General features: G+C 41.8%; 1 protein-coding gene across 4 annotated transcripts in view; it reads right to left on the reverse strand.

Moving 5' to 3' along the window:
• Positions 1 to 6,095: 6,095 nt before the first annotated feature.
• The window catches only part of MTRR (5-methyltetrahydrofolate-homocysteine methyltransferase reductase), a 39,404-nt gene continuing 25,625 nt past the window's right edge, over positions 6,096 to 19,874 (reverse strand). Inside the window, exons 12-17 of one of the 4 annotated variants that reach the window (XR_008662162.1) lie at positions 19,008 to 19,126; positions 17,900 to 17,992; positions 17,598 to 17,780; positions 14,637 to 15,185; positions 7,317 to 7,477; positions 6,102 to 6,855 (exon numbers count right to left, since the gene is read on the reverse strand). Coding sequence is in view for 2 of the 4 variants with exons in the window: in XM_055308076.1 (XP_055164051.1) it covers positions 15,041 to 15,185; positions 17,598 to 17,780; positions 17,900 to 17,992; positions 19,008 to 19,126 (540 nt within the window). In the remaining 2 variants the exon portion in view is untranslated. Of the gene's footprint in view, positions 7,478 to 13,288; positions 15,186 to 17,597; positions 17,781 to 17,899; positions 17,993 to 19,007; positions 19,127 to 19,874 lie in introns of those variants that run through there. The other 3 variants (XR_008662161.1, XM_055308078.1, XM_055308076.1) reach the window with 3 other exon arrangements.

The following is a 19,874-nucleotide window of genomic DNA, read 5'->3' on the forward strand; positions in this document are numbered from 1 at the left end:
GGTGGCTCAGTTGATTAAGTATCCAACTCTTAATTTGGGCTCAGGACATGGTCGTAAGATTGAGCGCCACATCACATCGGGCTCCGTGCTGGGGTTCTCTCTCCCTCCCTCTATGCCCTCCCCCAATCACGCTCTAAAAACAAAAACAAACAAAACAAAACAAAAACCTGTAAAAAAGAAAAAAAAAGTAGTTTTTTTTTTTCTGAAGTAAAAGGTCTATGATTTGATAACCATCATGGGCTAGGTTATGTCTCCCCAATATTTCTGTGACTATTTGAAGTCCCTGCTCTGTGGCGCTGTGTTACAGCAGGCCTAGGAGACTAGCGTCATAATTTGCATAAAAATGCAGAATTCGACATCTTCTCTTTCTAATCCCTACTAGGCTTTTGATTGTCTTATAATATATGTAAGAAAATAAGGAGGAATCAAATATTTGACAAGAGTTACATCAGTAGGAAGAATACGAGGTTTGCTAGAATTTTCTAATTTTCAAAAGCAATCCCACAGATCTCTTCTATCTCAATAGAAGATTTACTGGTAGCTTTTTTCCCCTCTCCATCTATAAGGTTAGTTCAAGCTTGACTAACCCACATGCTAAGGAGCAGGAAAACCGTAGCATTTATTACAGGAGAGAAATCTCAGGTGTCCCAGAGCTTGGCTGCCTGAATGAGCAGAGAGGGCCCAGGGTCTCAGAGGGATTTCGTGACTTATCGAGAGGGTGGAGAGTCCACCCTGGACCAGCCCTGTAGTTTGGGGTTCCTTGGCATCTATATCATATGACGCCCCTAGAGATAAAAGCCCAAGTGTTTGCATTCACAGTCTTCCTACAATCAAGCAACACCGAAAGATCTTACACCAGGCAGCTAATGCGTAAGATCGCCCCTGTGGCGTTTCAAACAGTATTTATCCCAATCCGCTTCTTGATCAAGTACCAAAACCAATCAGTTAGTGATCTAACCTACTAGATCCCCTCCCCCGGTCTCGAGGCCTCATAATCCATTCCCCATGCAAAGCAGCTTCCCAGGGCCTTGCGGAGCACACAGCTGTTTGAAATGTGAGCCCAGTGAGGGAGCCCTAGACATTATGTGACATTTGTAACATAATCGGGTTCCTAAATCATTCCCACATGTGAGGTTCAAAGTAAACACGACACTACCCTGCTCTCATTTTCAATTGCATTGCCGTTGGGGTTAAATCCAAAAAGCTAAGGAAATCACTGTTTCCAGTATTCGGATAAATTGGAGAGCTTCGAATGCCTCATCAGTGTTATGCTCATACCCCTTGCAGTGCAGCTCAGCTTTGCGCTCCTTCACCCTTGTTTCTCTGTCCATCTCTTAGCAATTATTGCCAATTGTCTGGACGCTGGCCTTGCAGCCCACGGAGTTTCCACCATCAGTGGGAAGAGCCTCCATCTTCCTGGACGGGATGTTGTGTGCAGACACAGTCCCGAGGGCTGCCTGTTGTAGTGCAGTGCTCTAGCCCTCTCTGTGCTCCTCCCGTCACAGCTCTGGGCACAGCCCTGGCACCTGATTTGATTCCACCTGTTGTTCCCATAACCAGAGGCTCTTTCATGGATGCCCCGTGGCCAAGTGCTGTCTGTGGCTGGGCATGTTGCCTTGGACTCCACCCGGTGAGGGTTCCAGACACTTCTGTGACTGTCCCGCTCACTGCAGTGCCCCCAGCTCCCAGCATGGGCCTGGTGCGCACAAAACAGCTGTCAGTGACCGTTCGCTGAATGATGAGAAAACAAGCACTTGATTACTTGATCTTCCTTCCTTCCTTCCACTTTGTCAGCAAACATTCTTGGATAGCTCACTGTGCACCATCCACAGGGTAATATGCGGGCACAGTGATGTGGTCCAGGTCAGAGAGGAACCCAGAGTCCTTGAGGAGGCATCCTGTGAAGCGTGTCCACCCAGTATGGTCACTGGCTATTGGGTTGGTGACAAGATGTAGTGACTGCATCAGCCAAGGACCCATGGAGCTGGAGTCCTGGCAGCTACCCTCATTAGGCGGCCCCTGAGCTGGGTGGTGAAGGACAGATAGGAGTTGGCCAACTAGAGGAACAGGGATAAGGAGTGGGAGAGGGGTCATTCCCAACACCAGGTCCAGTGTTTTTAAAGGTACAGAAGCCTGGGAGCATAGCACTTTTTAAAGTTGGTACAAGCAATTTTACAGTGCTGGAGAACAAAATGAGATCTGAGTAGTGATTGTGAAAGTGAGCGGATAGGCAGGGGCATATACTTTCTTTTTCTTTTTCTTTTTAGTGGCATATATTTTCAATACTTCCAGTACCTAGTAGTATACTGAATATATGTAGCATTTATCAATTTATCATTACATTACTTGTCAATTCACATAATTGTTTCCCACTCAAGATTGTGCGTTCCTTGAGGATCACCTTGCAAGGAGCAGGTTTGTAGCAGTTGCTCAATGAGCACTGTTGGATGGATGGGTGGATGAGGGGAGAGGCGAATGGGTGGACGGATGGATGGATGCATGAACAGGTGGATGGATAATAGCTGAGTGGATGAATGGACAGATGAGTGGGTGGATTTGTGGATGATAGGTGAATGACGAAGCATAGATGTTGGATGGACGGGGATGTGTGGATAGACAGGCAAACGGATGGATGAATAAATATGTACATTAAACTGAAAATACATAGTTCCCAACTTTGTATCTGAGGAGCCCAATAATTTCCCTGCTTCTATGGCTGCTCTGTTCCTCCTAGGCTTTCTCTGCCAGATTTCTCCAGCTTCAGGAGATTTTTCCCTCCAACCATCCTGCTTTCTTGGCCAAGTGATGCCAAGAGGCAGGGAAAGGTCACAGAGCCAGTTTTTTCCCACACCCCCAGCACGAAGAGTGGAAGGATTCTTTCCCCAAGGCTGGGAAGGAACCCTTCGTGGGACATCATGAGAGTAGGGTCCATGCTGCAAACTGGAGCAGGGAGGGCAACAGGGAATGTCAGGACCCCTCCATCCAACCTCGCCGCCGCAGGCTCCAGACATGTGTCTTCATTGCCGTCAGCAGAGCATGCAGACTCCGCCAAACGCTTGGATGCTGCTCTGGTCCTTGAGTGCAAAGGTCAGCGCTCATCTCTGAGACACCCAGTAATACGATCCTCTGGCTGTTTTTAGATTCATAAGCCTTAATATCTCAACCCCACAACTGTTGCATCCCACCCCCTTATTGCCCAAAGGCTGATCGGTTCAAAAAAATTTCCTTCTTTTGAGAACATCTTTGACCACCTATTCCAGAAACTACCTAACCTTAGCCTGACCTACTTGTTAGGGCTCTGGACAAACTCAACTCTTCTTCCCTAAGGCAGAACATTCCTGGGAGTGGTGTCAAGCTCTGGAATTCCGATGAAAGTTTTATACTTACCCATTCTCTGTGCTCTGGTTCACCTTCCCCTGAAGGATACGTCTCCCAGATGATGCCAGTTATTTGTCAGGAAGGAAAACTGAGAGACAGGGAGTTCTAATATGGGCTGAGCAGACCTGGGGCTTCAGCTCAGGTCACCTTTGGCACATCAGAAGGAGGAATCGAGCCCCACTCAGGCACTCTTTGAGTTTCCTCCAGGAAGGCAGCACATTTACTACTAAGAGGAGGACTATTTTGAGTTTTGGCTAATAAGATTTTGTTTGGCCAGCAAGCAGACCTGCAGATATTTTGATATTCTAGAAAGAAAGTAGGCCAGAAGTATCTCCCTTCGTTTTCCCCTTGATCTTTCAGTTAATGGTCAATGACTTTATACATACAATTGTACATACAATCGTAACAAGTGCTGGACACTGGGTCCGAAATTATCCAAGCACATGCATCACTAAGAGGCCCAGATGGCTGCTTGCACAGCTTCGTGTTCCCAGATTATTGGATATGGGGGATTATCGGATTATATTACCATAGGTTACATCATGTTCCTCCTCTGGATTCTTCTAGTCCAGCTTCAAGCTGACCCTCACCAGCCCATCCCTTTTGACCATCATTCAAGCAAAAAATGCAGGTGAGCAATAACCTGCCACAACTCTAGCTTATTTATCTGTAGTTGTTATTATACAAGGGAGCACTTGAGAAAGAGCTCTGTCCATGTGGCAAAGTCCTGTAGCTGTTGTAGGTCTTGTGATAGAGAGTTCACATACTTTACTTCGCAACTTCTTACAAAGAAGATACAACTTTCTCACTTCCCCTTGAAAATATGGAAGAAAAAAATCGTAACAACCTACTGAAATTTGTACTGAAATAAAAGCAAAATTTAACTGCTCTTATACACAACGGAGTCACGCTCTTTTGTTAAAGTCATCCATTCGGAAAAATAGAAACATGATTTAGACCTTTTCTGAACCTGTTCCTTTACCTGTTAACCTTTGGAAAGTGAATTAAAGCTGCTGGAAGGTGCTGAGTTAACTGCTATTGAATCAAGGACCATGGAGACGGATGTCTGCTCTGGAGCCGTGTGGTGGGCTGGGCACTTGCCAGGGGAACTAAAAACACATCAGAATGACCTTGCCATACATCAAAGGCTCCTCTGAAATTCAGAGAACACCCATCCACAGAATGTTTCTCCAGGAGCAACTGTAGCAGTGACAGTAATCATAGTAAGAGTAGCAACAGTGGCAGTAACACATCCTAACCCTATTTTATTTTAATGTTTTAAAGATGGATTTATTTTTGAGAGAGAGATTGTGGGTGCGAATGGGGGGAGGGGTGGAGGGAGTGAAGAGCCCAGCTCAGGGCCTAATCTCAGGACCCGGATATCACGACCTGGGCCAAAACCAGGAGCCAGATGCGCAACTGGCTGAGCCCCCAGGCACCCCCCTACTAACACCATTTGAAATGCATACTTTACTCTGACATTTCACATGTGCTAACTCAGGTGACAGGGCCACCATCAAAACTCCTAATTCTAACTGAGGTTAAAACTTCTCCCCAGTGGCCACTATTAGTATGGATGTTTAAATGTTCTCAAAGCTAGACAACGTGACAGAGTTTCGTCCCCAGGCTGCCAGTCAGAGTTCCTGGTCATGAGAATGGAGACCAAGAGAGGTGGGTGTACCATTCGGCTTCCCCTGCCTGTTTCTCTAGAGCCTCCAGCTCAAAATGCTGTCAAGATCCTGTTCAGAGAAAAAGAATTAGAAGTGTCACTCTATCTCCACCATTCACTTTATACACATCAGTAACCACTAAAGAGATTCTGGGCAGTTGGGTCTTGTCTTGCATGGCCAGAGTGAAGGAGTGCCCTGGGGTTTTTTTGGTGTGTAGTTGGTTGGTTTGTTGTCTGTTTCAGAAAACCCATACCAAAGGCGTGGATGGTGTGGTGAGTTGAACTGGAAGACATAAGACACCCAAAGTAGCCGGACCTTTTAAACCCACGTTTGTCATCCGCTGTTGGAAAAGGAGGATTGCGTTTGTGGCTTGGCTTCTAGTCTAATATTTACGACAAAGATCAGCTTTGGTTCCATGTTTCTGAAAATTGAAGAAAGGTTCAGACATCAGAGTGTAATTTAATATACACAGAAGTAACATTGTGCATTTTCTCTTCAGTTTGATGTGACTTAAAAACAAAAAGATTCTGGGCTAACTGCTTTGCTCTAATTGGATAGAGGTCGGGAGTGGTGATCACCCTAGTCACCACGGACCTTCGTATGTTGAGTCCCCCAAGCAGGCGCCAGCTCTCCCTGGCCACGCGTGGCAGGGGCTCAGGAAAAGGCAGATGTGACCGTGACCGTGAGCAGTCCTATCTTCCCCCTCGGTTTTCGTGGCTGGCAGATGGCTCCCACGTGGGCGACCCACGTGGCCACGCAGCAAGTCAAAGGGAATGAAGCCATCCTGACCAAGTTCCCCTTCATTTTCTGACTCACATACAACAACAGACTTAAAATGCCACCTCAGCAACCTCACACCCAGCCATGTGTCATTCTTCAGGCAATGTCAGATGCTAAACAATGAAAAAAGTGCACTTTTTGTCAATGACAGAAACGAAAGAAAGAACAGTCATGAGTTAGATGCTCTTTCTGTATATTCCAAGGTCTGTATTTTAACACAGTAATGAAAACAAAGCATGTGCAGAATATGGTAACATTTTTACGCTTTATTTTTCTTTCATTTTTTTTTAAAGAAATTCTTCCTCCCACATGATAGAAAGCTCTTTCCTCAGGAGGCTGTGTTATATATTATTATGACCCACACCGCTTGCTCTTTCTGAAGCCATGGTTGGGACCAGCAGTGACCTACTGAGTACATTTCATACCCCAAGCAGATCACCGTTTAGCATCACCTCCTACATCATTTCCAGCAGTAATTCTGTTAATGAAATACATAATGATAATAATGGCAGGAAGGAAACACAGTAAAAATTCCCTTTTATTGAACTTGATCTATGTGTATATAATTGTGCCAGTTAAGCCACTAATACATTTTCTTGAAAAACAAGGGGAACTTAAAGCTACATATTGGTCTAATACCTGAATGAATTACATTGCAGTGTCTAATTTTGACTCTTAATTTTGGCATATTTGTCAAAATTAACGTCTTAGCACATTCATGTTCAATGTGACATAGAACAAGATTTGCCCGATTTCTTCACCCCTAGCTAATCAAAAAATACTTCTTAATTTTAATTACGAATTTTTTTTCACATGAGCAAACAGATTTAAGAATTGTTAGGAAAAGTCTTACATACAAGCATGGGCTCGTCAGAGATTTCTGAAAATCACATTTCACAATAAATTCCAGAAGTTGAAATAGAGTTGGTATCTTTGTTTTTCAGGATTGAGTCTAAAGGCTTCAAATGTCTCTGCAGCTGAAGTATTTTCCTGAAGATATCTGCCCCAGAAACTTCACGATCAACTTCTGTGAAGGAAAAGACATCCAAAGGAATCTGAGAACATGACTGAATGTTAACAAACATTGAGAATATTTAAGCCATGGCTTTTGGAGAAGTGTCCAGTTCTTGGTGAAATTAATAAAAACCATTCAAACAAGCCCTGCTGTTCCTTCTGGCAACACGAAGACAGTATCTTTTGTCCTTTCCCCTGACATTCTGCCTTGAAATTTGATTTTTTTTTCTGTGTAAATTTCCATTTGCTTCTACTTTATGGTTTCAGAGTTAATGGCTTTCTCCATTGCGTCTATGTACTGATCTTCAAGAAGTGATTTTAAAGCTTGAGTTTACTATATGATTTTTAGTGTTGGTTCGGGATGTTTGTAAATATTTTTTACTGATTTACTTGATTTAAAATTTCACATCAGAAAAGAAAAGATGGCTCAGAGAAAACATTGCGTACAGCAGAGAACAAAAATCTAAGAAGCACCTCTGGTGGCCGCGCTGATGTTCAGATTGCAATGCACTTCAAAGGTTTAGGTAGACTTTTCAATATTTGCCTTTGCTCCATGCAGAGCTTCATAATGAGCATATCATTTCAGCAGGGAGAGCCTTTTCATGGTTCGACTTCTATTTTAGAGCATTTTTCACCTACAAAAAGAGATGGAAAGGAATAAATTATTGTTTTCCAAATGTTAAAAAAGCCACCAGGAAAGAAAACTTCAAGGGGTCACACAATAACAGAACTGAAGGAACTCAAGTTCTGTTTCTTTGTGTTCATAGTATCTATTGCTACCACGTTAAGTTTTGTATTTCCTGCTTAAATGCAGCAATATATAATTCTGAGGCTGGAGGCATGGAGTGAACCCAAAGCAAGCTCTAACAATGCTGAACTCCTACAAATTTGCTCTCAAAATAAATGCAGGAACTTTCACTCATCACTGGTGGGAATGGAAAATGAGACAGCCACTTGGGAAGACAGTTTGGCAGTTTCCTAGAAGTTACTTTTTTTGAAAAAGAAAAAAGGAAAATAAAAACTTAGTATTTGACCCCGAAATCCCACTCCTATGTGTTTATCCAAGTGAATTGAAATCTTATGTCTACACAGAAGACTCCCTTTGATAGGTGAATGAGTAAGCAGCCATATATTCATACAACAGAATACTGCTTGGTGATAAAAAGAAACCTGATACCAATTCATACAACCACATGGAGGAATCTTAAAGACATTTTTTTCTTTTTTTAAAATTATTATTATTTTTTAAATTTTTATTTATTTATGATAGTCACACACACACACAGAGAGAGAGAGAGAGAGAGAGAGAGAGAGGCAGAGACACAGGCAGAGGGAGAAGCAGGCTCCATGCACCCAGAGCCCGACGTGGGATTCGATCCCGGGTCTCCAGGATCGCACCCTGGCCCAAAGGCAGGCGCCAAACCGCTGCGCTACCCAGGGATCCCAAGACATTTTGATAAATGAAAGTAGACTTACCCAAAAATCCACCTGTTGTATCGTTCTAATCATATCTCAGTCTGGAAAAGGCAAAATTATAGGTATTGAAAAGATCAGTGGTTTGTCAGGGGTTTTCTAAGAAAAGGAATCAAGGCTAAAGTCTTTAGGAGAATTGCCATAGTGCATCAGGGTTAAGAAATGAAAATCTAAATTTTTAAAAAAATGAAGAAAAAATGAAAATCTAAGGGCAGACAATCACAATCACAAATAGTCAACTAGGCTATCCCAAATAATTCCACCACTTACACCATAGTCAACCAAAGAATTTCCTCACTTTGCTTCCCTCTCTTTTCTAGAAAAGTCCTTCTCCTAGTTCCTGCCAGGGGAGTGGTCCTAACAGCTTCTGTTTTGATGCTGTTCCATTTGAATTGATTTTTGTTCAAATAAAATCTTAAAATTTTTCACCATGCCTCAGTTTATCTTTACCAATGTATACAATGGAATACTATTCAGCCATGAGAAAGAAGGAAATTCTGCCATTTGCAATGACATGAATGAACATAAAGTAAAATAAGCCAGAGAGAGAGAAAGACAAATAATGTATGATCTCTCTTATACAAGGAGCCTTAAAAAAAAAAAAACTCAAAGGGTCAGAGCCATAGAAATAGAGAGTAGAATGGTGGTTGCCAGGGAGGGGCTGGAGGGTGATGAAATGGGAGACACTGGTCAAAGGTTAAAAGTCTCCAGTTACCGGGTACCTGGGTGTCTCAGTCCGTGAAGCATTTGCTTTTGGCTCAGGTCACGATCCCAGGGTCCTGTGACCCAGCCCCACAATGGGCTCTGTGCTCAGTAAGGAGCCGGTTTCTCCCTCACCCTGCCTCTCCACCTGCTTGTGTTCTCTCTCTCTCTCTCTCTCTCTCACTCTGTCAAATCAATCAATCAATCAACCAATCTCTAAAAATAAAGTCTCCAGTTACAAGATAAATAAGGTCTGGAGAATCTCATGTGCTGTATGGCGACGACAGATGATAACATCGGTAGTATGTATCTGAAGGTTGCTAAGAGGAAATCAAGTATTCTCATCTCACACACACAGATGGTAACCATGTGAGGTGATAAATGTGTTAACCTGATTGTGATAATCACTTCACAGAATATATGTATATCAAATCATCACACTGTACATTTTAAATACATACAATTTTATTTGTTTATTATACCTCAGTAAAGCTGGGAAAATTTTGAACAATTCCTGCGGCTTTCTGATTTCTTCCACTGCACATTTAAAAAAAAATTATTCCATTCTTCTCTCACCTTCAATATATCCTTCCATACTCTTGGTGTTTCATTGACTGGCTATATTCTAACTTCCCAACATATGAGCTTAAATCATTGACTTTTAAGCTTTTTTAAAAAAGAATTTAGATCCATGCATGGAGACCCAGGGAGCAGCGACGAAGCCGCATACATCAAATTTTGGTACGTCCCTTTTTTTCTTCTTCAAAATATTTTCTAATTTCCTTTGTGATTTTTCTATGACTCATGGGTTATTTTGTATGTTGCTTATTTTTTAAATATTGGCGGGGGGAGCTTCTAGTTTCATTTAGGTACTGACTTTGGATTCTTAGAAAACCTGTCATATGGTCTCCACCTTTTTGAAAGTTGATCTACTCTGGCAGACACTTAGTGTAAACTAGAACTGTTTACAGAGCCCTGTACTGAAGGGGCTGGTGTCAGGATGCTCTGTATGTCTATCAATCCCATTGGTTTTGTTGCTAAAAGTCTTCTAAATGTTTACTGTTTTGTCTGCTTGTTCTTTCTGCTAAGAATGTTGTATTACATTTTCCAATCGGAATTTTAGATTTGGCTTGTCCTTTTAGCTTTTCTGACAAATGTATGTATTTTGGAGCTATGTTAGTGCATACATAGGGTTTTCAGGTCTTCCTTATTAGCTCTAGTCACCATGAAAATATTTCTACTAGTATTTCTTTACGTTTCCTGTTTATGTTAAGTGCATCTGCTTTCTTGTGTGCATGGCATGTCCTTTCCCAAACTTTCGAACTTAAAGTATGTCTTGGATCTTCTCAACAGCATATGGATGGGTTTGCTTAACATTCTTTCTTTTACTTGGATTGTTTCATACCCTTAATACAACTACTGAATACTTTGGACAGGGGGTACTTGGTTTGTTCAGCACATGCTCTGTAAATAAACCCAGGATAGGAAGATTTATGAAATTCAGCTTTCCAGGAAATGTTCCAGTAACTGTGATTTTTGTCATGTAAAATGAAGCCATTCCCTGATCTAACTAGCTCCTCTTGTGTAAGTGATGCCCCCCTATGTAACATAGGCATATGTTAAATCTCAGCCAGGGCTTAAGTACTGGGGGAAGAATGAGGAGTGGTGGAGGCAGTCCTGGGTTTCTCCAGGCATTATCTGTGTCTTAAATTACCTGCACACATGACTTAAGTAAACGTAGATACTGGTTAAGATTTCTGACTCTTGTGAGACTGATCTGATGATCTGACCCTTTGTACATTGTCAGCTCTCTAAGAGGTTTTGTGGCTCTGATTTCTGGCTCACCCACAACAGAGTAAGCCCTCAGGAGTGTAAAGCTAGATCTTGCGGGTCCTCCAAAAAAATGGCTCTCCAGGCACTTGGTAAACGCTATAAGCTATGACGGTCTCCATATGTGCACCATCAGACCTCCTTCCACCGTTCCCCCCCCTCCCATTGACCAAACACTGTTCTACCCTCAGAGCCTTTGTCCTGTTCCCCTGAACCTGACGAAATCCAAGGTGGCTGGCTCTGATGTAGGAAAGACATTAGGGTTCAAAGTCTATGGCCAAGAAAGAATTGAGATGTCTTTGGTGCAAAAAGGTTTTATTAAAGCACCGGGACAGGACCTGTGGGCAGAAAGAGCTGCACTGGGGTCATGAGGAGTGGCCCATTATAGACTTGGGAGGCAGTATGGGATAGAGTAGATCTCTACAGGATTTTAGAAGCAAGGTTTCCCCTTGAGGGGGCTAGCTGTTGTTAGGAAGAAGTCATGTATTACCATCTAATAAAACCTGAGTCACGAGACCCTTCAGATGTGTGTCAGTGGGTCATATGCTTGGATGATTGCCAACATATACCTTGGAGGGTAGAGAGAGAAAAGTTTCCAAAGGAATGTTTATATGTTAAAGTGGACTTACAGGATCCTGAGGGTTGGGCTAAGATTGCCTTTGCCCTCAGCAAAGTATTAACATCAAGGCAGCTGAGTCCCTAGGGAAGGAAGGTCGCTCTGCCTGTTTTCAAGGACCCATCATTAATGGGCTGTAGGTGGTAAGGAAATTTTCCTTTTGCCTTTCCCACATCAGCTCCCTTGTCCCTTTCAGGTTTTCCCTTTCCCAGTGAAACTGTCCCTGACCACCCCAAGGCTGCCTCAGCCCTGGAATACTGTAGAGCAGACCTCCTTCAGACCACAGCCTATTCCCCCTTCTCACACATACACACTGGTACATCAATTTATTCACTGATACATCTCTCAACATACAGACGCTTAAGCTCCTGAGAACAGAGGGGCTTCATGGTTTGCCCACTGCCATCCCCACCATACTGAGCGGTACCTGACAAAGTAGGCTCTTCAGCACCTGTGAAATGGTTTGGGCTCTACCCCACATGTACATTTAGCCTAAAAGAAGTCAGCCCCAAATATTCTGCAATCCACTTTTATTTCCTTCTATGCCATGGATCATTTGCATGTGTTTTTATTACGGGCTTTGTGAATTGCTCTGTATAGTTCATTTTTAACTCCATTAGGGTCAGAGAACAATGCCTTATTTTATGCAACTGTTTTCTGTATGGCCTAGTTCATAATCAACTGCAATCAAGTATACTGGAAAGCAAGGAGGGTGGCCAGTTTGTTGGATGTGGCATATACATCTAGTTTTCTAGGGATCCCTGGGTGGCGCAGCAGTTTGGCGCCTGCCTTTGGCCCAGGGCACGATCCTGGAAACCCGGGATCGAATCCCACATCAGGCTCCCGGTGCATGGATCCTGCTTCTCCCTCTGCCTATGTCTCTGCCTCTCTCTGTGTGTGTGACTATCATAAATTAAAAAAAAAAAAAAAAATCTAGTTTTCTAATTGCCAAGTTCAAATTCCCATATTTATCTGATTCAGTGTAGAATACTTCGGCACAGATAGTTGTGTTATGCCAAGTAAAGAACCCTCTGGGTGCAGTTAACATTCTAGTGAAAGGCCCCATTGCAGACAGCAAGCTCTTCATTACCTTAAGGCTGATGAGCATTGTTCCTGAAAACAACGGGTCCAACAGTGGCTTAAGAGTGACTGAGTTTAGAAAGGTCTCTCATTCATAAAACTAGTGTTGTTCAAGGTATGATGGAGTTCAGATAGAGTATTCAGGGGTGCTCCCACCCCCACGTACAGGTCAGGTTACCTGGTGACGCCCAGGTGTGCCTGAGGCTCATCCCTACAGCAGCACTGTGTCTGGCCCCTGGCAAGAGGGACACAATACAGTCCCTGGAACTCTCCCTTCAGAGGTCCCGGAACGTACAGAGTCCTAGAAGTCCACCACGCTTCCCTAACAGGTAACAGGCTGCAGGAGCTGTCTCTCGCTGTTTTCACTGCCATCCACTGTGAGGCTGACAGGGTTGACAGTTGGCACTAACTCCGCCTGAGAGAAAAAACCTGCATGCTATAGAGACGAGACGGCTCAGGGCAGGTGCCAGTGCCCACTGTATGGCACGTCCATTTCTCTTCACAGGTCAGCTTGGGGTCACATTAATAGATGTTTTTCGTAGGTGAACACCAATTCTTGTTCCATCCTGTTAGTTACCAATAAAGCACATTGTTTTTTAACGTTCTCATCTTCTGTTTCTGCTGATACAGCACATGCATATATAATTAAGTCTATAACTGGATGTGCTTGGTACGTTCTGCTTTTTAGATTTGTTTCCATTACAAAGTATATGAAATCAAACTAGAGATTAAACAGCCATAAAGCTTTATCAAGTCTTAACATGGTTTATTTTTCAAGATGACCAGAAACCTTTGACAGGAAGATGTTTTTCAAATGCCAATCTCCTGAATAAAAAACCAATATACACCAGAGCCTAGAAAAATTGATCATTGTTCTGTTCTGCCAAATTTTCAGAGGATTTGTCACTGGGAATTGTCGTCATCCATTTGGGCGGCTCATGAACAAGGATTTATCTCTCTCAGTTCAGGATGCTGGAAGCCCAAGCACAGGGTTCAGATGTGGTCAGGTTCTGGCGAGAGCCCTCTTGTGGCTGCAGCCTGCAAATGCTGTGTCTTCACCAGGCAGAAGGAGCCAGGGAGCTCGGTGGGGCCTCTCTTCAGGGCACTGACCCCATTCCCAAGGGCTCCACCCTCCTGACCTAAGCACCTCCTGAGACCCCCACTCTTACTGTCATCATAACGGAGGTCAGCATTGGAACACATAAGTTTGGAGAGACATAAATATTCAGAATGCAGCAGGAATTTTAAAAATACAAGAATGTTAATTTAAGCAGGCATTTTAAGCCTAGGATACAATTTGAATGACATCATGGGGTTAAGACAATGTAGAAAAACTAAAAATATGCTAAAAGGAGCACAGAGGAAGAGGAGGGGTGTTTTACTAAACTATGTACTTGCTCGCACCTATAAACTGAATGCAGATTTCCCTAAATTCTAGAACTGTTATATTAAGAAGTAATAGTGATAAAAGTCCTATATAATAGAATTTTAAAATATAATACACATCTCTAAAATCATTTTTTTTTTAATTTTTTTAAATCATTTAAAAAATATCTAAGTATTACTTTGATTTTTTTTTTATCAGAAATATAGTTTCGGTAATAAATAAGCATTTGATGAAGTTATACAGATCTTCCTTAACTTGTAGTGAAATAATGGATAAATCCATTTTAAGTTGAAAACACTGTTAGGTCAAAAAACATTTAATACCCCGGACTTCACAGCTTGGCCTCAAACGTGCTCACAGCAGTTACATGAGTGGACAGTCACATAATAGTATCTCGTGTAATTTACTCAATACCACACCGAAAGTGATAAGATGGTTGTGTGGGTACAGAAGGTTGTTGACACTGGGACTGCTGCCCTTGCCCAGCACCAGGACAGAGTATGTTATTATCTGCCACAAGCCCGGGAAAACACTCAAAATCTGAACTACAGTTCTTACTGAATGCGTTTGGCTTTCATACACATTCAGTGTAAATCCTAAGTCAGGGACTGCCTGTATAAACAAGTTATCAGATATACTTTGCATAGTTAATTTTAATACAATAGGAATAATCTTTAGAGTTCATGTCAGAATAAATTATTTTTACCTTATTTTTAAAAACTGGCAACAGTAAGTTCAGAAGCTTTAACCATCTGCGTGGCTAGCTAATGCCCATGTCTGTGCTGGGAAGCCTCATCACAGACATGCAGACGTACTCCCTGTGATTCTCCAGGATGCAGCGGCCACGGTGGGTGGGGATGGGGGTGCTGGTGCAGAAGGGCTGCCCCTCAGTGCAGGCGGCCTCCACGCTAAAGCAGTGTGGGGAGCACAGAGGCACTGATGGAAAACCCATGGGAAGTCTGCTATAAAGGTAAGTGGTCCACTCCCACTGTACTTCTTCCAAAGTTAAATTGTTTTTAATTTTAAAAATTAAAAGTCTCCATTTCAGTAAAACTGTCTTTTAGTACTTTAAGCCAAAAAAGCATCATTCTCTTCCTTCATTTTCTGATTTTATGACCAAATATCCTGAAGGTATCGTTTTTCCTCTTTTAAAGTAGCCAATCTTTTCATTGCTTCTAGTGTTTCAACTCCAGCCTGTTTGCTTATTATTTCCACAAGGGTATCATTGACATCTTTGGCCATATTCTTAGCATCTCTAGAAAAAATAATAGCATTGATGTTTAGGAAACAAGAATTTTTACCAAAGCCTTCATAATTCACAAATCTAATTCCCACTGACTCCACCCTCCCCCCCACCCTGGCACTCTACTTCTCTGGGAAGCGTCCCAACAGGTGTCCCAGCCCGCCACCCATCAGGCCTCCACCCAGTGACGAATCCAATTTGCAAAGCTGACCACATCATTCATAGCTGAAAACCCCTCAGAGGCATCCATGCTCCAGGAACAGCCGAGTCTCCAGTAAGCATCTAAGGACCTTATAAACCTGGCTCTTGCTCATCTCTCTCATCCCCTCCCTTCAGTCTACTGGCACACAGCAGAACTTGCATTCCCAAGGGCAACAATGTTTTTTTACACGTATAAGCCTTCAAATACACACACAAACACACACGTGTACACACGTGTGTGCACGTGCACACAAGACACAATTACTGAAAACTCAACTATGGACCTGACTCAGTTTGAAGTGCTTTGACATGTTTTAGCTTATTCATTTACAAGACAGGGCGAGGAGGCCCCCGGTGTGCCCCTGTAGGCCGCGACGTGCACCTGCTATAGGTGACCACCCGCTATGTGAGCACCTGCTAATGTGGCTTCCCCACCAGGGAGAGTAAGCTGTCTATGGGCAGGGAATGTGTCTCACTTCACCTCACATCTCTCAACATCTGAACTGTGCCAAAGCACTCAGGAAGCACCAAATGCTGTTGAATGAGTGAAAGCGTAGGACAGGACACTAATGTCAACAGAACTTGTTCTACCCCTATAGTAATATTTCTTGAAAAAGGTATCTCTGGTGGTCACCCTGACTTCCACGTCATGCTCTCCCCTCAGCCACTGCAACAGAGCTTCCATCCCCACAGCCCTTTCCCCACAGCACAGTGCTGCTAACTGCTAAACCTACTGGTCTCCTCTGGACAGCAGAAGGCTCCCCAGCTTGTGTCCCCTGGGCTTAGAGACAAGGTCACTCCTGCTGAGGGACTGGTCCTGGTGAGGACACCATGAGGTCTTTTTTGTTCTGAGCCCCCATCACTGACCATTGTCATGAACACTACCAACTCCACTGTGCAGACAGATGGAAGAAGTGAAGCATCAGTGATTGAAAAGAGAAATTTCTGGGTTAACATGTTAAGAATTTGGACACTTAAGATATCCTCCAAGTTCTCATTTACCAGTTATTCACATATTTGTACAAGTGATTTTGCCTCTATTAGTTGGAAGTGCATTTTCAACGTTGAGAGCTCCACCCTCTACAAAGTGAAGGTCAAATACTTCTTTAAAAGGTAAATGAAAATATAAACCAGCACAATGTCCAGAATCTATGCCCTTTATCAACATAAAGCAGGGTTTCTCAAGTAAGAGTCAAAAAATCCATTAATAGGTCATAAAATCAACTTAGGAGGCAAAATCAGCTTTTTAAAACAAACAAACAAACAAAAAACAGTAAGAAGTTATCACAAAGTGTCATGAGAAATAAATAGAAAAGGTTCTGTTTTGGGGCATCTGGGTAACTCAGTGGTTGAGTGTCTGCCTTTGGCTCAGGTCCTGATCCTGGTGTCCTGGGATCGGGCTCTCTGCAGGGAACCTGCCTCTCTCTGTGTCTCTCTCATGAATAAATAAAATCTTAAAAAAAGAAAAAAAAGTTCTGTTTTATAAAACTTATTTCTATTATACCTATTCTATGTCCCTATAACAGTATTTCCTCTTTGGTATCACAGTTAAAAACAAAAAACAAGAAAAAGCCATCTGATTTGGTGATGTACAGAGTATTTTAAATGCCTGAGATGCATCAAAATTAAAAAGAGCTATTTCTTACTCGAAAGTCCTTTTCAGTTAGCATAATTTTTTTGAATTCCATTTAAACAAGTTGGTAAGTTTCTACAATTTTTCTTTTTATGGCAATTTTGGCTTTCTATAACAAATTTTGCCTCAGAAAGTATATAAAAGAACATAAAAATGATTCCTGGTTTTTGACAACTTTGACATTACAAATTATGTCTTTAAAAAAAAAAAAGGATCTTTAGATCCACATTCTCAGAGTAAAAACAATGGTTTTCCTGAGCCAGGTTAACTGCACAAATCACGTATACTTGGATACAAGAAAATCAATCCTGAGACTTCAAGTTAAATGATTAGCATCCTAACACCAAATATAAAACAAATAAAACTTTCAGAGGCTCCTCGATATGGCACAATGCGTTCTGAAATGCAAGAACTGATTTCACTTGTATTTCCCTGATAATGACAACTAAATGTATGTTAGAAGCATTTTAGAACTTGTATTTCTATTCCTGTACTTAACCTGCTTAACAGATTATTAACAGTCCCTAGTTCATTTAACAAATATTACCAACAGCCTTCTCCTACCCGGCATTTGAGTGATGGTCACTTACCCACACACATAAATATAGCCGCTTTCATTAAGAAGGACCCTTGCCACCTGTTCACTGTGAAGCTGGATGTTATCTTGCACATACTTCACTGGGGCTGCTTCTTCCCCAACAGGAGCATCTCTTGAGAAGGAAACCTTCAAGTGAGTTAGGATTCCACGCTTGTGGAAATATCTGAGTTCTTCTCTGAAATTTAATGTATAATGGGTTAGTGTACTGAAAGGTTTTATCATTTAAAGTTAAAAGCTCTGAAATTAGACTGTATACCCACTGTGGAGTCTCACAATACTAGAAGTGTACAGTACCTGAATAAATAATCCCTATCTTTATGTCGACAGCCAAAAAACAACCACGTTGCTCCAAAGTGTCCCTCTGGATGTTGTTCTTGGAGTTTCTCTCTATGTGGAAAGTTGAGATGTTTGATACAAAGAATACATAAAACCAATCTATTTGATCAGAAATACCACCAACAAACTCGCCATCACTGCAAGTCCTGCCCACAGGGCTCCTCAGTCCCTCCAGCAGACACTCTGACAACCACCCACATCCGTGAACTACAGACACCTGCAAGCTCTGCATGGCATCTATGAGGGTAATTCAAATATCAAATATCACAGTATGAAAACTACACTAATTTCTACATTAAATATTAATTTTATTCACAAAGTTGCTATTAACTCTCAATTAATGTTATGGAAACGTGGCCCAGGGCTTCAAATGGTAGAATGATCTGCTGTAACAACATGCCAAGGAGACACGCCAAGTATGTCTGCCATTACTCTATGCTTCTTTAAAGAAAAAAACTAAAAACAAAATAAAAACAAGAAAAAGACTTTGTCCAAAGGATATTACACCACTATCTGGGGACCAGCACACAAAGAATTGTTCATTATTTCACAAGCAGGGAGAGAAGTACAATTTATATCAAATAGTTCTATAGGATTTGAAGATGCATCTGGTAATACCAATCTACTGAAAATTACTGATGTTTGGGTTTAACTCTGAAACTTTTGCTATAATTGGATCTGTTAGTAGCAATGTTATCTCGTTAAGGGAGAGATGGAACAGTATGTACATCATCACAGCATAAAGGTATGCCTGAAATTTGTCCCCAACTACGTATGTTATAAACTATAGTGCAGCTGGGGGAAAAAAAAGAAAAATAAAGTGCTACAGTAAAAAGGGAAATTCTGACACAAAACAAAACCTCTGGAAGATATCACATTTACTTTTCCCATGGTGACAAATTATGCTATGCTATCACACATTTGATAATAATAATTTTTTAAAATAAAAATTTTACAACCAAAATCCAATATCCAAAAAAATCACTGAAGAAACAAAAAAAGCTATTATATTTCCACCCAGGATCATAAGGGATACATTTTCTCATTAGTCAAAGAAAGCACACACCTGTGTTGCAGAAAACCAATGAAGGGCGCTATGCCAGTTCCCGGACCCACCATTATGATGGGGGCTGAGGGGTCACTTGGTAAATGGAAGAAATTGGTTGTTCGAGGACAGATGGATATCTAGAATATTAAACCAATATTCATAAGTCTGAAAGAAAACCTAGACAAAGGCATACAACCAAGATGACTTTTGCTGAAGAAATTAAATAGCATTAAATCTTACTGAAACCATTAATGCACCTGTCACTACTGAGAGAAAAAACAAGTTTGTCTTGCAAATTTTTCTTTCCCATCGAAATCAAAGGTCGTTAAAAAATGACAGGCATATTTCTAAGGTAGAACACTGAATAGATACAATCCAATTCTTTCCCTAGGCCTATGAATAAGGTCTGCTTTCTAGTAGGCAACCCATTATCTGTATTACGGAGAAATGCAAGAAAACTAAAGCTAAGATTCTCTGTTGGGAAAAAAAAAAAAAAAAGATTCTCTGTTTGCATGTAAGGGGCAATGAAGATCACATCAAGATGGAGTGAGAGTTTCAGGGGCAAATTGACACCTGAAGGAAAAATGAGGGAAGTCACTCCCAGGATGCCGAGGAGCTGTGCTGTGTTTGTTAATCTGGGTTCAATGTTATGTGTTTGTGCAAAACTAGAAGAATAAATAGTATACACAGATAAACACAATCTTTTTGCTAAAATTTCAAAAGATTTCCCTTCTAAATCATGTGCCAGGGATACGTACATACAAGGAATCCATTTCTAAATGTATTTCAGTTCCAGTGTCACTTCACCAAGTGCATGAGTTCTACTGAGTGGCAGGAATCTATTCTCTGTGTAACTGTATACATTTATATGTATACATTTTAATC

The sequence above is a fragment of the Nyctereutes procyonoides genome, unplaced genomic scaffold (genome assembly GCF_905146905.1).
Source record: "Nyctereutes procyonoides isolate TBG_1078 unplaced genomic scaffold, NYPRO_anot_genome, whole genome shotgun sequence".
NCBI classification, from domain to species: Eukaryota; Metazoa; Chordata; class Mammalia; order Carnivora; family Canidae; genus Nyctereutes; species Nyctereutes procyonoides.